Here is an 18028-nt window from a genome sequence, read left to right on the forward strand (position 1 = left end):
GTGATTAGACTACAAATGTGGGCATCATTATTATAATATGATGTATCTTGCTTGATATTTGGGGTAAAAAGACAATATTGTGATGTCTTTATTGTGTTTTGGGGTGAATGTGACTGAAGGGGGAAAAAAAAAAAGGTACAAACGTTCACATTTTGTTAACCATTGTTTTGGGAAATTTGATTGAATAAATGACATGTTTTTGTAAGGCAACCTCGTTTTTTCCATACTCTTACCAGTCTTAGCAGCTTGTAAAAACAATGTTATTTACTGCTTTATATAAAGAAATACAATTAATATTATGCAGAATTTAGTTCAGCCTTTTGGTCCGGTCCTCCACAAAATTTTCTGTTTCTCATGTGGCCCCATGGAAAAAATAATTGCCCACCCCTGGCATAGAGTGTGGATACATAAAGAAACCCATCGAGTTGTTTTCCAATGGATTACTAGTGAAGTAGAGTAGTAGTCGGGACTGTATAGTAGTGAGTAACTTGTCGTTGTTGTCGCGTACTCACCATCACAGGCAGCCCAATCATGGCAGGACAATCTCCATGCAAACCACGTGCGCTTCATACCCGAATTTTTTTTTTTTTAAATTTGCCGCTTCGGGCAGCACGGTGGTGTAGTGGTTAGCGCTGTCGCCTCACAGCAAGAAGGTCCGGGTTCGAGCCCCATGGCCAGCGAGGGCCTCTCTGTGTGGAGTTTACACGTTCTCCCCGTGTCCGCGTGGGTTTCCTCCGGGTGCTCCGGTTTCCCCCACAGTCCAAAGACATGCAGGTTAGGTTAACTGGTGACTCTAAATTGACCATAGATGTGAATGTGTGTGTGAATGGTTGTCTGTGTCCATGTGTCAGCCCTGTGATGACCTGGCGACTTGTCCAGGGTGTACCCTGCCTTTCGCCCGTAGTCAGCTGGGATAGGCTCCAACTTGCCTGCGACCCTGTAGAACAGGATAAAGCGGCTAGAGATAATGAGATAATTTGAGATTTGCCGATTCTCGATATAAAACAAAGAGGCTGGCTATGATATAAGAAAATTCTACAACTCAGAAACAGATGGGAGCTCTGCTTTTAAGCAGTGCCTAAATCTATACATTATTACACTCACACATTTCCATAAAACGTAATTATGACGTAGTATCTCAGTTATGACATACTTGTGACGTCATTTTTGCAGTGAAGGAAACAGGATTGCTACATCACTAACACTTATTTAAAAAAAACACTAAGAGCCTTGTTTTCTTGTGTTATTTATTCTGTATGCTGTTTTAGGAAGAAAAGCTTTTCCCTGTTCCTCAGAGAGTCACTTGTCTGAATCACTGAGCGGTTGTTTTACAATCAGGGTACAAAGTTTGTGTCACAGGGGTCCAAAATTCAAATGGATTCAAACTGGTTCTTGTACCAGTTTTTAAGTGAAGGACAAGTTAAAGAACAGATTTCAGGTAATTTTTTGACGTGTGTGTATGGTAGTTTTGTGTAATCTGCTATAAGATAAAGAAGATTAAGTGTAGCTTTAAGCAGGGCTGGGAGAAACAAATGAAGTGATTCTCGGAGAGGACTTTTTTTTTTTTGACAATTCAGAATCCACTAGTGCTTTTAAATATAAGGCTGTAAGCTGTGTGTTAGTTGTCTCTAATATTTACGTCCCGATATCTTGACTACATTTTAGGATGAAAATCATTTTAGATATGTTATTTTATATTGAAAAATTAGCTGTCTCGGAGAGGACATTTTTTTTTTTTTTTTTTTTACACAATTACATACTAATTTGATCAAAATAGTCTGAAAACTTACTGGCATTCAACATTAAAACTTAACTATGTTTCCAATGATATGGAACCAAATATGTGTTTTATGGTATAAAGAATGATGTAAGTGCATCCCTTTTGGAGCTACCTGTGGTCAAAAAAAGCACTTTTTCTAAAGGACACGAGTAATTTTGCTAAATATGACATATTGCCATACATTCACCAAAAATAACGTTATCACCAATTTTTTTTTTTTTTTTGCATGATAGAGCTATCACAGGGCTACAATAAACAACCAACCAAGTTTATTTAGTCAAGCCTTTTGATATTGAAGATAAGTGTTAAATGTGAGTTTTAGCTTGCGTACCCTGATTGTAAAACAACCCTGAGCGGTTCGATGTGAAGCTGAAAGTGAAAAGCTTTCCTACTCACATGGTCTCCTGGAGAATGCCGTAGTAAAAGTAACACACAAACACTCCAAGGAAACACACGAGGAAACGCACTCTCTCGTTGTGCCAGAGCGATGCTTTCACGCCGCCTTTTCCTGCAACCATGTCGTTGTTCAGTAGCGTTAATCCCGGTACCGGTACCGACACCGAGTCCGACACAGAGCCAGTTCCGCTTCCTACAGCCCGCGAGCCCCCGTCCCGCTCCACTCTACCGGCTAGCCCGAGCCCGGAAATGGTGAAAGTTTAAGGGGTTTATATATAAACCACCTCGCTCCGTTTCTACCTGCTTCACAGGAGATATATATATACAGAGAGAGAAAGAGAATATATTTTTTTTAAATTTATTTTTTCACAAAGCTGCAGTTTGGTCACAGAGTTAGCTGGGTCCTGGAACGCGTTTCTGCTCCTGTTTCCTGCAGCATCTCGAAAACACAGCTCGGTGCATTAAACTGATTTTATATCAATCAAGAAAAGTAGTCCAAAAGCGTTCCAGAGACTGATAATAACAATCCGCCGCCCTGCCGGTTATTATGTCTAGCGGCTCATTTGATGTTTTGTTGTTGGACGCGTCAGACCTGTAGGACCCAAACCACCATCAGGAGTCTGACTGCTGGATGCGCCTGAGCCTCTGCAAGTTCACTCCCAAACCCTGCACACGAATCATGCCTAACATATCATTATACTCGAACAGTGCTCGTATTTTAACTCCGAAACCACAGTTATTTATTTCCAGGCGTAAATTATGGGTTCTGGTTCAAATAACTGGTCTAGTCTTGACAAAGTCACTCACTCAGGAAGTATTTTACGCCTCTAAATATAACACAGTAAACCGCTCATCTGTTCATTAGTCATTCCTGTTAAATAAAGCTACATAAATCTACTCTTTTCTTTTATTTTTTATAGAGAAAAAGCGCTTTTTAAAAGCTTGTTACGATTATTTTAATCAGGCATCTGTTTAAGGCGACTATTTGAAGATTAAGTGGGTCCTTACTCACCAAGTGCTCTTTGAATTTTACGTCTTTGGATGTGGAGGATTCTGATTGGTCCAAATACAGTAACGGAGCACTGATTCGAGCGAATGGCAGGGCTGAGATTAGAAAAAGGGCGGGGCTACAAGAGTCCCAGTGCAACACTACACGTGTTTGTTCCAAGTAAACTGTTTTTACAGGGGGGGGGTTACAATACGTGCAGGTTTGAACCTGCCATTTAAATTCGTATTTAGGTTGCTTAAGGTGTGTGTTAGTCATTATTTAAAATAAATAAAAATAAGTTTACATTTTTGTTTTATTCGTGTCATCAAAAAAAAAAAAAAAGGCATAAACTGAAAATAGTACAAGCAAGCCATTTTTGCAGCAGTCCAATCTGAGAAGAAAAGACTTTGTTGATTTACTGCAGGTCATAAACAACAACAAATAAAGAGAGAAATGTAAACCTAAGACGCAACGTTACAAAGCACCTTTTTCAGAGAACAAATAGATGCAAAAGGTACACAAAAACACCCTGATAACCATTCATTTACATTTACAGAAATGGAACTGACTTCACCCAGTACATCGAGTTGAAATTCAAACGGAATCTTAACAAAACTACCCTGAGAATCTGGGATACTGCGAGTTCTAGGTACAAAAGGGCATTACTTTTGTATAACACACACACACACACACAGCTGTGCGAGGACATTAAATTATGTACGTTTTGGTGGGATATCTGTAACACTAAATTAGCAACCACCAGCACATCTTTTACTTCCTAAAGCTTTCTAAACATCAGAGTGAGCTTTTCCAATGAGTCAGATTTCCACTATTGCAACACTGGTGACAGGAACATCAGATCCTGACGAATCCCAAAAAAACAACATATTGTGCAATGACCACAAAGCTGAATTTTCACTGACTGTGTTTAGTGCTATAATACAAACATACTTGTACTTGCTACATTCTAATATAGATATTTACCTTGATAAATGCACAAGAGTTCAGTCTTTTTTATATACATGGAAAACAGACAAACCAAAGAAAATATTCTTTCTGAATATCAAAAATACAGTTTAAAAAAAAATACAAGGCATTATGCAAGAAATCAGTGCCTTTGTCCGCTTTCAATTTTGAATGAAAATATTCCATCCTCTCAGGTCAATACTATATACAAACCTTTTAATTCAAATCCATGTATGTCGGCTCTTTCTGGGTAATATCAAAGATGTCTTTGTATAAATGTGTTTTTTTTTTTTTAATTCATAAGTCATCATCAATATTAAATCAAAAGACCTCACCATCATTTAGTGAACTTAAACCTAACTGGTCAATCCCATACAGGTTTCTGCTGACAGTTCGCCATTTGACCAATTGAACAAAGGGGCAAGCATATCTTTTGCATTGCACGTCACTGCCAAGTTATAACTGAAGCTGCAAAGCTCAAGGGAGACTGAATAATAAATAAAACAGGATTGTCAGCTCTGTGGTGTAAAACAAATTTAGTGGACTTAAATAAGACGAACCCATTGTGGGGGTCTTGTATCAGCTGTCGACTCTACAGTAGAGTACAAAAGGGCCAAGTGGAGCAAAATACACATCTGGATTAGAAGTCAGTATGTGGGGCTTAACATATTTTCTTTGAATCAAAGCTGACATCACCAAGAGTCTCTCTATGCTCCGTAAGCACAGGTTCAAAACCCACTAAGCCTCATCAAAAGCAGCTAAAGGAAACGGGCCATTATTTCAAACAGAGAATATTCAGCTTTGCATACACATTCAGTACCTTCCTGTGTGCTTTGATAATCTGTTCACAAATGAAATTTGAGGGTTTGTCCTGAGTGTGACCGAGCTCTTCGTACTGTTCTTTGGTGGGATTTTCCTGTTCTCGCTCATCTCCTGATTTAGTCTAAAAGTAAACACTTAGTGTTTGCTAGGACTACTGGTAAGCCATTACTTGGTCAGTTATATGATGAGATGGCACAAAACCTCAGTCCGCTGCTCTTTTGTTTGCCATCTCATATCTCCCATCTTTTTAAATGGAGGAGGTGGTAGAGTCTGGAAGGGGCCCGCTCAGGTATCCACTCACTGGATGTGCGGTTGTCGGACAGGGGGCGGGGTTTGGGCCAGAGCAGCCAGTCACAGGTGAGACGGACAGGCCACGAAACAACAAGTCCATGGAAGGGAGAAGGGGCTTCAGAAGACTGACAGGACAGAAAGCCGAGCCTCCGTGCGGAGTGAAGTTCACTTTGTTGGGGTCAGGGCAGGAAGGCTGAGCAGGAGGTTCACCATGGCATGGAGAACTACAGAAGAGGGCAAAGAAAAAAAAAATGGAGGTTATTTGTTGGCTATGAGTACCAAAAGATATTATATATTGGAAGTATATACTGTACAAAAAATTGCTCAGACGCACATATGGCCAAGAGCAAAAACAGTAACAAGACTATAGCAGTTATAGCTGACTATAACTGTTCGATGGTCCTTTATTACATCAAGTAAAACAATTAATTTAATTACAAGTAACAGATAGGATTAACGATATAGTAGAGGACAAACTTCGAAGTCAGTTCACAAGCTTACGGCTCCCTTTTTCCAAGATGATGTACAACAGATATAAAAAGTCTACACACCCCTGTTAACGTTTCAGGTTTTTGTGATGTAAAAAGCTGAAACCAAGATAAATCATGTCTGCTCTTTTTCTGACGCATCATGATAATGTAACCAACAATATTCAATTTAAAAACAAACACTTTTTCTTTGCAATAAAACACTCAGTCTTTTCAGGTAAGAGTCGACCAACTTGGCACATCTTGATTTTGCAATTTGGTTCCACTCTGCTTAGCAAAAATGCTCCAACTCCATCAAATTATGAGATGATCTCCGGTGCACGGTATTCAAGTCATTCCACATGTTTTCAATAGGATTTAGGTCTGTTGAGGTCAGATTCCAAACAAGAGTGCTCTGAGAGCACAATATCCCCCGCTGGCAACTATGCCATAACTCTGGTAAAATGTGACCGAATTTAACAAAATTACAATAAGTGTATTACCGACATATACCAATGCCTCCTGTCAAGTTTGGTGAAATTCCTCCACAAATTGTGAGAGGAGTTGTTTTCAGAAGGAAAGCACACACTCATGAAATTGTCAAAGTATAATTTTGTTCATCAAGGGCTGTAACTCTGGTAAAATGTGATCCAGTTGAACGAAATCACAATATGCGCATTTCCGACATATAACAAAGAATCCTGACAAGTTTCATAAAATTCCTCCAAAAATTGCAAGAGGAGTTGATTTCAGAAGGTGAGCATCCTTCCCGGGACAGACTGACAGAAATCGCCACGACATAATCCCCCTTCAGGCCTTTCAGCCAGTGGGGGATTAAAAAAAAAAGGAAAAAAAAAATCATCATCATCATCATCATCATCATCATCTTCTGAAGCCATTCCTTTGTTGACTTGGATTTGTGCTTTGGGTCATAATCTTACTGAAGATGAAAAGTTTCTTCATCTTCAGCTATCAGAGGCTTGCCAAAATAGATTGGCATTTGGAGCCATTCTTCTATTCTGTCTACCTTCAGTAGAGCCCTAGTCCCAGCCAAAGACCAGGAGCCCCATAGCATGATGCTGTCACCACCATGCTTCACCATGGGTATGGTGTTCTTTGACTAATAAGCAGTCTTGTTTTTGTGCAAAACATAGCTTTTACACTTGTGCCTAAACGGTTCTACATTGATCTCGCCAGACCACATGGTTTGGCAAAATTTAGGTGGGTTTGGATGTTTCTTCCCATGAGAAGGGCCTTCCGTCTAGCCACCCTACCCCAAAGCGCAGGCATTTTAAGAACACAAGAGGTTGTTGTCACATGCATGGAGTAAACCGTACTCGTCGTATGTTCCTGCAGCACCTTTAATGTAAGTCACTTGGCAGCCTCCCTGATGTGTTTTTGTTTGTCCTTTTGTCAGCTTTGGAGGGACATCCTGTTCTAGGTAATGTCACTGTGACACCCCGTTTTCTGCACTTGCTCACGATGTCCTTCATGGAGTTCCATGATACATCGAATGCTTTAGATCTAGAAATTCTTTTGTACCCCTCTCCTGATCAATGCATTTTGACAATAAGCTCCTGCGCATGCTTTGTAAGCTTCAGGAGTCTACTGAAACCAAGAAGCGGTCAAGAAAATCCGACAGAAACAACTGGTCTTTATTTGGGGTTAATCAGAATCACTTCATTGAGGTTTTTCCCACTTTAAAATTTTGTTGGTTGCTGAATCACGTTAAAGATGGAAAAAAAAAAATCTGACACGATTCATCTTGGTGAATTTTTTTTTTTACATCACAAAAACCTGAAATTTTACCAAGGATGTGTAGTCTTTTTGTACTCCACTGTATACATCTATAAACTTGTACGCCCACTGTTTGCCTTTATGACTGCCTCTTTACATATCCTCTGATTAGCTTTTGTAAGATCCCCACGCCCTTGTTGTCACCCTGTTCAAACCAAGTTTATACTGGTGAAATTAAAGCTTTGCATTCAACTGTATGTCCTATGTGGGCTCCATGGTGGCACAGTGGGTAGCTTTTTCACCTCATAATTCCTGGGTCCTTGATTTCATTCTGAGCTCAGGTTAATCTCTGTGTTATGTTTCATGATCATGTGCATTTCCCGGAGATACCAGTTTTCTCTCACCTCCCAAAATACGTTGGAATGCCAGTAGGAGGAATGGCTCCACTACATCGCACACATTCGGTGTGAACGTGCGTGTGCGCATAGTTCCTGTCTTATTCCCTCATGTTACTGGGTCACCATGACCCTGACCAGGATAAACACTGAGGATAACTGAATTTGTACAATTTGCTGATAAGCAGCTGTTTTTGACTGGTTTAAAAGGGTTTTTCCTCCTTTATGACTGATGCACCTGTCTAACAGTGTGGTTGCCATGGACTTTGTAGGGGTTGCACAGGAAGGTGGTAGAGCAGAAGTACATTTCACATTTACGGGAAGGGAGGGGGCTTAAAGACCAGCATAAGCCTTCGATATTATGGAAAAATGCAGCATTATATGGTTACAAGTCTAGATGAAGACCTACAAAATACTGATTAACATCATTAGAGTTCTGTATTCACCTTTTCTACTGTTATTTTATTATATACTGTGTATGCATATATCTATGTGCATAACAAACAAACAAACAAACAAAAAAAGTACTGGTATATTTTGTGTTCTTATATGAAACTGTGCTTGTGAAAGAAGAGATAGATTCACTCACAAGGCCTCCTCACACACGCGTACTCTCTCGCAGCCTTCTGGTGGCTCTCTCTGAAAGGCGTAGGTCTTGTTGGGGAGGGGGGATGACGATGGTGCATCAATCACATATAAAGAAGGCGAATGAGAGGCATCCAGTGGCCCACACACGACCATACCTAATGCACAGGAAGAGTGCAAAATCTGTTAAACTGTCGTTTCATTTCATTTAAAAAAAATATCACTTTAAAAAAAATCTATTCTTCTTGATAAACCATTTCGTGTGTTGTTAAACACACAGGAAAATGGGCTAAAAGTGACAAAACTCTTTAATCTCATTAAGAAATGTCAGTACATATTAACATGTATGAATATGCAAATTGGAAACACCACCCCTTCCCCCACTACTCATGTCAGGAAATTTATTCATTAGAACCATCACACTAACTGACAGTAGCCCACTGGATAGTTAACACTTTAGCACAGTTTTGTTCATCACCAACATTTGCAAAAGTTACCTAGCTGGTTCACTCATCAAGCTGGTTATGTAGCTTAGCATTATCAAAGATCACATCTCCTGCTAAAAAGGTGCGTATTGGACATATTGGCGAGATCGTAAACCCGAGTTAAAGGAGTACGCCACCCCCAGGTGAAATTGAGTCAGTCCCTGCAGTCCTTAGAGTTGGATGAGTGAGCCAAAGCGTTTTGTAGCTGACCCAGCCATTGCCCTGATCTAGAAACGCCCCGGTTAGCTTAGCGTACTCGCTGTAATCCGGCGTGTCCAGCTAGCATTGTCGTTGCAAAAGTGAATCAAATAACTCAAGATTTTTTATAATCATTTCTCATGACCTGTACATTCACATCGAGTACACATATCAATGCAAATTAACACGAAGGGATTTACTAGACCAATTTATATCTGGAACTATTTTCAGCCACAGCACAGGCAAAGCACCGCTGCAGGCGCAAAGACACCATGCAGCACCACAACTTAGTAGTCACGCTGGTGTATTGACGGAAGTTGAGGGTTTTCAGGTGCTGCGTGGTGTCTTTGCGCCTGCAGCGGTGCTTTGCCTGTGCTGTGGCCGAAAATAGTTCCAGATATAAATTGGTCTAGTAAATCCCTTCGTGTTAATTTGCATTGATATGTGTACTCGATGTGAATGTACAGGTCATGAGAAATAATTATAAAAAATCTTGTTATTTAATTCACTTTTGCAACGACAATGCTAGCTGGACACGCCGGATTACAGCGACTACGCTAAGCTAAAGCTAACCGGGGCGTTTCTAGATCAGGGCAATGGCTGGGTCAGCTACAAAACGCTTTGGCTCACTCATCCAACTCTAGGGACTGCAGGGACTGACTCAATTTCACCTGGGGGTGGCGTATTCCTTTAATACACAATACTCCCAAAATCAGTTTTTTGCAAAAAAAAAAAAAAAAGTCTATATTAAATTTAAAAATGCACACTTTGGTTGGTTAAATTTAGATCATTTATGTAATTACAAAATCAGCCATCAAAGAGAGCTTAGATGTTTTTACATTTTAAAAACCCACATTCACTATAGTACGTCAATATGCAAAAGTCTCAAAATATCAAGTCGGTTTATTTGTATAGCGCTTTTAACAATAGACATTGTTGCAAAGCAGCTTTACAGAAAAATGAAGATTTTAAACCTATGAACTAAAATTTATCCCTAACGAGCAAGCCTAAAACGATGGTGACGAGGAAAAACTCCCTGAAATGACAGAAGAAACCTTGAGAGGAACGAGACACAAAAGGGAACCCATCCTCATCTGGGTGATAACAGATAGCATGATTATACATAACTTGCTTCTGTAAGTGTCCCCTAGATGGTCAAAATGTGCAACCAGGAAATCCATTTTAGTTTTAACATGAAGTCTATTTTGTCGAAGTTTTTTTTTTTGTTGAGGACCATGTGTATATCGTAAGATATATAATGTTTTTTTCCCTCATTAAAAAGAAATTTAAAAAATAATAATAATAAAAAAAAAAATCAACTGTTCATTGATGGAGACTTGAGTGCAAAAGTGTTTAGAACAACGACAGTCCTGAAGTTATCATAGCAAGTGTAGTCCTCAACCATCATAGAACAAGAGTGCTCTGAGAGCACAATAACCCCCCCCCCGCTGGCAACTATGCCATAACTGGTAAAATGCAACTGAATTGAACGAAATTGCAATATGCTTATTACCAACATATAACAAAGAATCCTGCCAAGTTTCATAAAATTCCTCCAAAAATTGTAAGAGGAGTTGATTTCAGAAGGTGAGCACCCTTCCCAGGACGGACGGGTGGACATCACCATGACATAATCCCCCTTCAGGCCTTTCAGCCAGCAGGGGATAAAAACTTTTTGCCAAATTACATGAAATTCCTCCAAAAATTGTGAGGGAAGTTGATTTCAGAAAGCAAGCACACCTTTATGAAATTACCAAAGTACAAGTTTGTTCATAATCAAGGGCATAACTCTGGTAAAAATTTGTCCAAATTAAACAATTTCAATATGCGTATAACCGTCATATAACAAAGCCTTTTGCCAAGTTTGGTGAAATTCCTCCACAAATTGTGAAAGGAGTTGATTTCAGAAGAAATGTACACCCTCATGAAATTGTCAAAGTTATTTAAAAATCAAGGGGTCAAAACTCTGGTAAAATTTTCACAAACGAAATTAAATCACAATATGCGTATTACTGTCATAACAAGGCCTTTTGCCAAGTTTCAAGAAATTCATCCAAAAATTGTGAGAGGAGTTGATTTCAGAAGGGAAGAAAAAAAAAACCTCATATGAAACTGTCAAAGTATAATTTTGTTAATCAAGGGCTGTAACTCTGGTGAAATGTAATTTCGCTAAACTCAGGGTCACAATACACATACTACCGACATATTGAGGTATTTCACTCACGTGACGCTGCCATTTTGGACGGCACGGCTCGAATCAGTTTGAATGCGAGGAAGGCGACAAACGAAAAACATAAAAGAAAAAGGAGCGAGATGCAGAAAACACCTTCACTATCCAGCGACGTAGGGCATTTACAGGGCGAGCAGAGGGAGCGGTATTTGCAAAAATTGAGGTTAGCAGGCTTAGAGAACGACGTTTACCTGCTTCCACCAGGATTGCTCACTGACGTACGGAAGTACACGAAGCCCTCGTCTTTACCTGACTTCGGCCCACATGATCTGTATACCTACGTCGTTAAAAACCCATCGCCATACACAGGTATTGATCTGAAAGCGTATACGAGTTTGGATGCCTACAAATATTTTGTGTCAGGCTGGGTAACATGCCTACATCAGCGGGTCGTCCCTGGAGCCGGTGGTCGCCATCTTATTACAGCTAAGGTTTGCTCACATTTTCATTTACTTTCAGTCCTCAGGATAAACAAAATGTTATTAAATGTCATTGAAATAACTTCTTGGTCTGTTGAGACATGGCCCGTTATAAATTTGCTGTTACCAGGCAATGACCAAGAACTGTATTATTAGGGTCGGTGTAGTTGTAGCAGTGTATTAGCAACTAGCTGTTAGCACTAGCTAATGTCAACAACAGTAGCTGGTATGTTACTGTAGCAATATTTACGTTCAGTCATTTGGATGACTGTTAAAACCTTTCAGTCTCAAGTTTTTCCTTTACTGGATTTACTAGTTTACTGAGCCATCGCGCGCTCGCCGGCCAAGCCGGGAGCCATCGCGCGCTCGCCGGCCAAGCCGGGAGCCATCGCGCGCTCGCCGGCCAAGCCGGGAGCCAGCGCGTGCTAGCTCAGTAAACTAGTAAATCCAGTAAAGGAAAAACTTGAGACTGAAAGGTTTTAACAGTCATCCAAATGACTGAACGTAAATATTGCTACAGTAACATACCAGCTACTGTTGTTGACATTAGCTAGCTTGCCGTCCAAAATGGTGGACACCGGGCGTCACATGACCCTGTGACATCAGGTGAAATACCTCAATAGGAACGCCTCTTGCCAAGTTTCATGAAATTCCTCCAAAAATTGAGAGAGGAGTTGATTTCAGAAGGTGAGCACTCTTCCTGGCATGCACGGACAGACAAACAGACAGACATCGGCATGACATAATCCCCCTCCGGGCCTTCCGGCCAGTGTGGGATAAACCACCAAGTATCCAGAACCATCTTCTAAGTGTATCTTTAGACGGTCTCAAAATGCTTCAAAATAATGCAGTAGGTCAGCTAGAGGTCACATAGAAGAAACGATGCAACAGATTCTCACCATCCCATCTGATTGAATCATGTCAACAACCCCTCAGTGGACTTACCGGACTCTTCTATAGGGCAGGGTGACTGTGAGGGGGAGAGGAGACCAGGGGAAAGGTCACTCTGAGAGCCACTGCTGCACCTCAACACTGGAACAGGTGCTCTGTGACCATCTGGCACATCCAGAATCTGATCAGTTTAAAAAATAAACACACACACACACGGTGTTACACAGTAGCTACGATGGAGTTTCACCTCACAGTTAAGGTCAGCCCTGGTGTGATAGACTTACTAGTTTGCCAGGGTGTTTATTTATCTATTTATTTATTTAAAAAAAATCAACTTTGAATGACAGACAAAACTGGGGGGGGAATCCAGTGTGAGCACAATTTCATAATTCACAGCTGAATTTTCAGGGTTGAGTAACATCTAGATTAACCGTTTTACCACTGCAAACCACTATATCGGTACAGAAAATACGGTATCTTTCAACACAACAGACCATGAAAGCAGTCTTATCACTAATATCACTAATCCACTATTCTGGTCTCATTACAGTAGGGAAAGCCCGGTGCATTGTGCATGCCGATTGGTTGGGAAGTCAGATTCCCTGGGATTTATGACAACATAATTTAGATAAGGACAAATGTTAATTTGGGTTATGCATCTTTCTTTTGGTAAATACTAGTGGAGAAAACAAAATTTAACAGTCCAGTTTATTTTCATAAGGTTTTGCATATTCTCGAAGCAGAACTCCTCCAGTTTCCAAACACGTCACTATGGCGCACACACTTTCACTGTATTTTCTTTCAAAAAGCCATGGCCTAACGGTTAGAGAAGCAACTTTGGGACCAAAAAGTATGTTTGATTCCCTGGGCTGAAGTGCGCTTGAGCAAGGCACCTAACCCCAGGCTGCTCTGGGTATATTGTATGTTATTCTGGAAAAGAGCATCTGCTAAATGCTATTAACTGTAATGTAAATTTGTGTACTGGTTTATATTGAATTTATCAGACAGTTACTTAATGTTAATGGTATCTCTTATGTTATACAGTGTATACAGCAGTCTGTGAAGTTATACAGTGGTGAAAGAGTTAAGTTTCTTTGCATGTCTCACGTCTTTTCCCGTTGAAATGTATGGGAACTTTTTTCACTTCAGTCCGACTGCTACTTCATGTGGTGATACAGTGGTGCTTGAAAGTTTGTGAACCCTTTAGAATGCTCTATATTTCCAAGTATAATATTTGTGTCTCATTTGTTTAACTGGGTTCTCTTTATCTACTTTTAGGACTTGTGTGAAAATCTGATGATGTTTTAGGTCATATTTATACAGAAATATAGAAAGTTCTAAAAAGGTAGAGATGAAAGTGGAGCAAAGGAAAAAACCCTGAAATGGGGGGGCTACGTCCCCCGAAAATATTTTAATAACATAACACGCAAAACCCTGCATTCTAGTGCATTCTAGTACTGTACTTATTTTTCACTAAAACAAGTTATAACTTTTAAGCCTTTTTCTTTCATGTACATTAATAATTAACATGCCAAAAATATCAGATTTAATTCCCCTAGTTAATGAGTAATTTTCAGGAGTGCATTTAGAAAACGTGATTTTCCTGCCTACACAGTTCATTACTTTGAAAAAAATCAGACAGTTGAAGGTAAACTCAGCAAAATCCCAAAACAGTACTGTTAAAAAGTAAAGGTCTGTTAGAGTTTCCAAAGCTTTCAGGTTTCAGTGTTGGGGACATTGAGCCTCGTTTATCAATCTTTTAGTAGAGTTGTGCGTTTGCAGAAGCTAAAGTGAACTAAACATTTCCAATTCATATTTATGCGAGTTGAAGCCAATTGTTTACATTAGTTCGTATTGTCTGTAAATTTAAACACCAATGAATACCAAATTTCTCATGTAAATCAGGGGCGTAGTGTGTGTGTGTGTGTGTGTGTGTGTGTGTGTGTGTGTGTGTCACACACACTGACTAGCAGCCTGAGTACATTATGTAACAAAAAATAATTACCATTGCTAGTTTTAGGTAGCTTAGAAACCGGCTCTTCCATTATTGCTGTTTCTTCCACGTTTTCTTGATGATGTGTTCTAGAAACGGCACTAAAACTTAGCTTCAAAGCCACAAAATATATATATAAAATAAATTGCTTACCTCTCTTCACGTCGAAAGAAGGAGGAAAGTTTTGCTTGTTTTGACATGGCGAATTATTAACAAGAGAAAATACTCGTAATTCGCAACTAAAAAGACTGCAGCTACACTGGCAGCTTGAACATGCTTTCTAGTGCGATTGTGTTGCGCTTGTGCAGAACGGTGTCAGTCCGGCGCGCCTTAGCACGTGCACCTGAAGGCGCACCTTGGCGCGCGCACCTGACAAGCTCCGGCACACGCGCCGTTAACAAAGAACACCTGTCTTTAATCAATGAACTATGTTTGGGCTATTTAAGGACCGCGCCCATGCAAGGACGATGTGAAGTATTACACCGCGTCTAGGAACGCGAAAAATCCGAAAAATAAATATTTCTCCATTCGGGAAACCGGAGATTTTCAAGAGTTTTGTCAAATATCCGGATTTCCAGGTCATTAGCAGAAAAAATCCAGCGGAAAATCTAAAAATCCGGAATTCTGGAAAATTCCAGAACACTTTCATGACTATAAAGGGTTCACAAACTTTCAAGCACCACTGTATACCACTGTCTCATCTCATTTCATCATCTCTAGCCGCTTTATCCTGTTCTACAGGGTCGCAGGCAAGCTGGAGCCTATCCCAGCTGACTACGGGCAAAAGGCGGGGTACACCCTGGACAAGTCGCCAGGTCATCACAGGGCTGACACATAGACACAGACAACCATTCACACTCACATTCACACCTGCGGTCAATTTAGAGTCACCAGTTAACCTAACCTGCATGTCTTTGGACTGTCGGGGAAACCGGAGCACCCGGAAGAAACCCACGCGGACACGGGGAGAACATGCAAACTCCACACAGAAAGGCCCTTGTCGGCCACGGGGCTCGAACCCGGACCTTCTTGCTGTGAGGCGACAGCGCTAACCACTACACCACCGTGCCGCCCGTATACCACTGTCTCAATCAATCAAAATTAAGAGAAAATAACGTTGCTTCATTTATTTAATGCACACACTGCCAGATTGAATCTGTAAATATATAGCTTACAGTATTGCTTAGTTTAACCATGCTTAATCTGTGTGTGCATAATGTCTGACCTTGCGTTGTTGTTCTGCTGTTTCAGACACAAAGACTCCCTCCAGCTCCAGGTTAAGCCCCTCTACACTGCGCCGCAGTCTGGGAGCCAGCCTGCTTAGGGGCAACAGAGGGATGGTCTGTGCACACACACACACACAAAATACAGAACCAACAAAATATTTGAGTGAGGATATAAGCAAGCATAATTCATAAACTTACAATCTTCTAATTAAGAGGGCAGTTTGTCACGGTAGAGCCTTCTGCTGTGAAAAGCACCAACAAATTTTTTTTCCTACTCCTAATTGTCGCCACCTGCTTTGTGGGACCAAAAAAAAAAAAATCATGATAGCTTGCTGCTGTAACATAATTTCCCAGCTTGGGATCAATAAAGTAAACCTAGCTCTCTCTATCATCATCACCCTATCACTCCATAGAGGAGCAGAGGCCATCGAGCACTCGTCTCCAACGCACAAGGTTTAGAAATATCTTTTCAAGCCTACTCCAGGTGTACCCTTCTCTCCTCATCTCTGCCTCCACATCTCTCTTCCACATATTCCTTGATCTTCCCGTTGGGTTCCATGTCTGTGCCAGTTTTGCGATTTTTGTTTTTTGGCTTTCACAAAGTATGACCAATCCATGCCCATTTCCTTCTAGTAATAAGTTGCTCTACTGGTTCCTGCCTGGCTTGTTCTCATAGATTTTCATTCCTGATAGTTTCTGGCCACCAAATGCTTAAGATTCTTCGAAGACGTTTGTTGATAAACACTTGAAATTTCTGTAACAGTCTTTGTCTATTCCAAATCCATAAAGTAAAACTGTTTTTAAATTTTTTTTTTAAACAAAGATGTGCAGTTCAGTTGATTTTGTGATGTTACTAGTCTTCCATATCTTCTGTAATCTGTTAAAATGCTGCGCTGGCTTTTCCAGTCCTAGCTTTTTGGAAAACATGCAATGCTTTATTATGTGAATAAATTAATACAACCCCGATTCCAAAAAAGTTGGGACAAAGTACAAATTGTAAATAACAGAATGCAATGATGTGGAAGTTTCAAAATTCCATATTTTATTCAGAATAGAACATAGATGACGTATCAAATGTTTAAACTGAGAAAATGTATCACTTAAAGAGAAAAATTAGGTGATTTTAAATTTCATGACAACAACACATCTCAAAAAAGTTGGGACAAGGCCATGTTTACCACTGTGAGACATCCCCTTTTCTCTTTACAACAGTCTGTAAACGTCTAGGGACTGAGGAGACAAGTTGCTCAAGTTTAGGGATAGGAATGTTAACCCATTCTTGTCAATTGTAGGATTCTAGTTGCTCAACTGTCTTACGTCTTTTTTGTCGTATCTTCCGTTTCATGATGCGCCAAATGTTTTCTATGGGTGAAAGATCTGGACTGCAGGCTGGCCAGTTCAGTACCCGGACCCTTCTTCTACGCAGCCATGATGCTGTAATTGATGCAGTGTGTGGTTTGGCATTGTCATGTTGGAAAATGCAAGGTCTTCCCTGAAAGAGACGTCGTCTGGATGGGAACATATGTTGCTCTCGAACCTGGATATACCTTTCAGCATTGATGGTGTCTTTCCACATGTGTAAGCTGCCCATGCCACACGCACTAATGCAACCCCATACCATCAGAGATGCAGGCTTCTGAACTGAGCGGCGATAACTCGGGTCGTCCTTCTCCTCTTTAGTCCGAATGACACGGCGTCCCTGATTTCCATAAAGAACTTCAAATTTTGATTTGTCTGACCACAGAAGTTTTCCACTTTGCCACAGTCCATTTTAAATGAGCCTTGACCCAGAGAAGACGTCTGCGCTTCTGGATCATGTTTAGATACGGCTTCTTCTTTGAACTATAGAGTTTTAGCTGGCAACGGCGGATGGCACGGTGAATTGTGTTCACAGATAATGTTCTCTGGAAATATTCCTGAGCCCATTTTGTGATTTCCAATACAGAAGCATGCCTGTATGTGATGCAGTGCCATCTAAGGGCCCGAAGATCACAGGCACCCGGTATGGTTTTCCGGCCTTGACCCTTACGCACAGAGATTCTTCCAGATTCTCTGAATCTTTTGATGATATTATGCACTGTAGATGATGATATGTTCAAACTCTTTGCAATTTTACACTGTCGAACTCCTTTCTGATATTGCTCCACTATTTGTCGGCG

The 18028-nt window shown here is 40.5% G+C and overlaps 2 protein-coding genes across 2 annotated transcripts in view; both read right to left on the minus strand.

Moving 5' to 3' along the window:
* The window catches only part of slc35b1 (solute carrier family 35 member B1), a 34118-nt gene extending 31328 nt beyond the window's left edge, over nucleotides 1-2790 (minus strand). The window contains exon 1 of the mRNA XM_060901839.1: nucleotides 2177-2790. Coding sequence (XP_060757822.1) covers nucleotides 2177-2298 — 122 coding nt within the window. The 5' untranslated portion in view covers nucleotides 2299-2790. The remainder of the gene's footprint in view (nucleotides 1-2176) is intronic.
* A 710-nt stretch (nucleotides 2791-3500) lies between these two features.
* Nucleotides 3501-18028, minus strand: part of fam117aa (family with sequence similarity 117 member Aa) — a 34208-nt gene continuing 19680 nt past the window's right edge. Inside the window, exons 5-8 of the mRNA XM_060901840.1 lie at nucleotides 15869-15985; nucleotides 12705-12831; nucleotides 8432-8585; nucleotides 3501-5467 (exon numbers count right to left, since the gene is read on the minus strand). Coding sequence (XP_060757823.1) covers nucleotides 5200-5467; nucleotides 8432-8585; nucleotides 12705-12831; nucleotides 15869-15985 — 666 coding nt within the window. The 3' untranslated portion in view covers nucleotides 3501-5199. The remainder of the gene's footprint in view (nucleotides 5468-8431; nucleotides 8586-12704; nucleotides 12832-15868; nucleotides 15986-18028) is intronic.

Source organism: Neoarius graeffei, chromosome 20 (genome assembly GCF_027579695.1).
Source record: "Neoarius graeffei isolate fNeoGra1 chromosome 20, fNeoGra1.pri, whole genome shotgun sequence".
Taxonomy (NCBI): domain Eukaryota; kingdom Metazoa; phylum Chordata; class Actinopteri; order Siluriformes; family Ariidae; genus Neoarius; species Neoarius graeffei.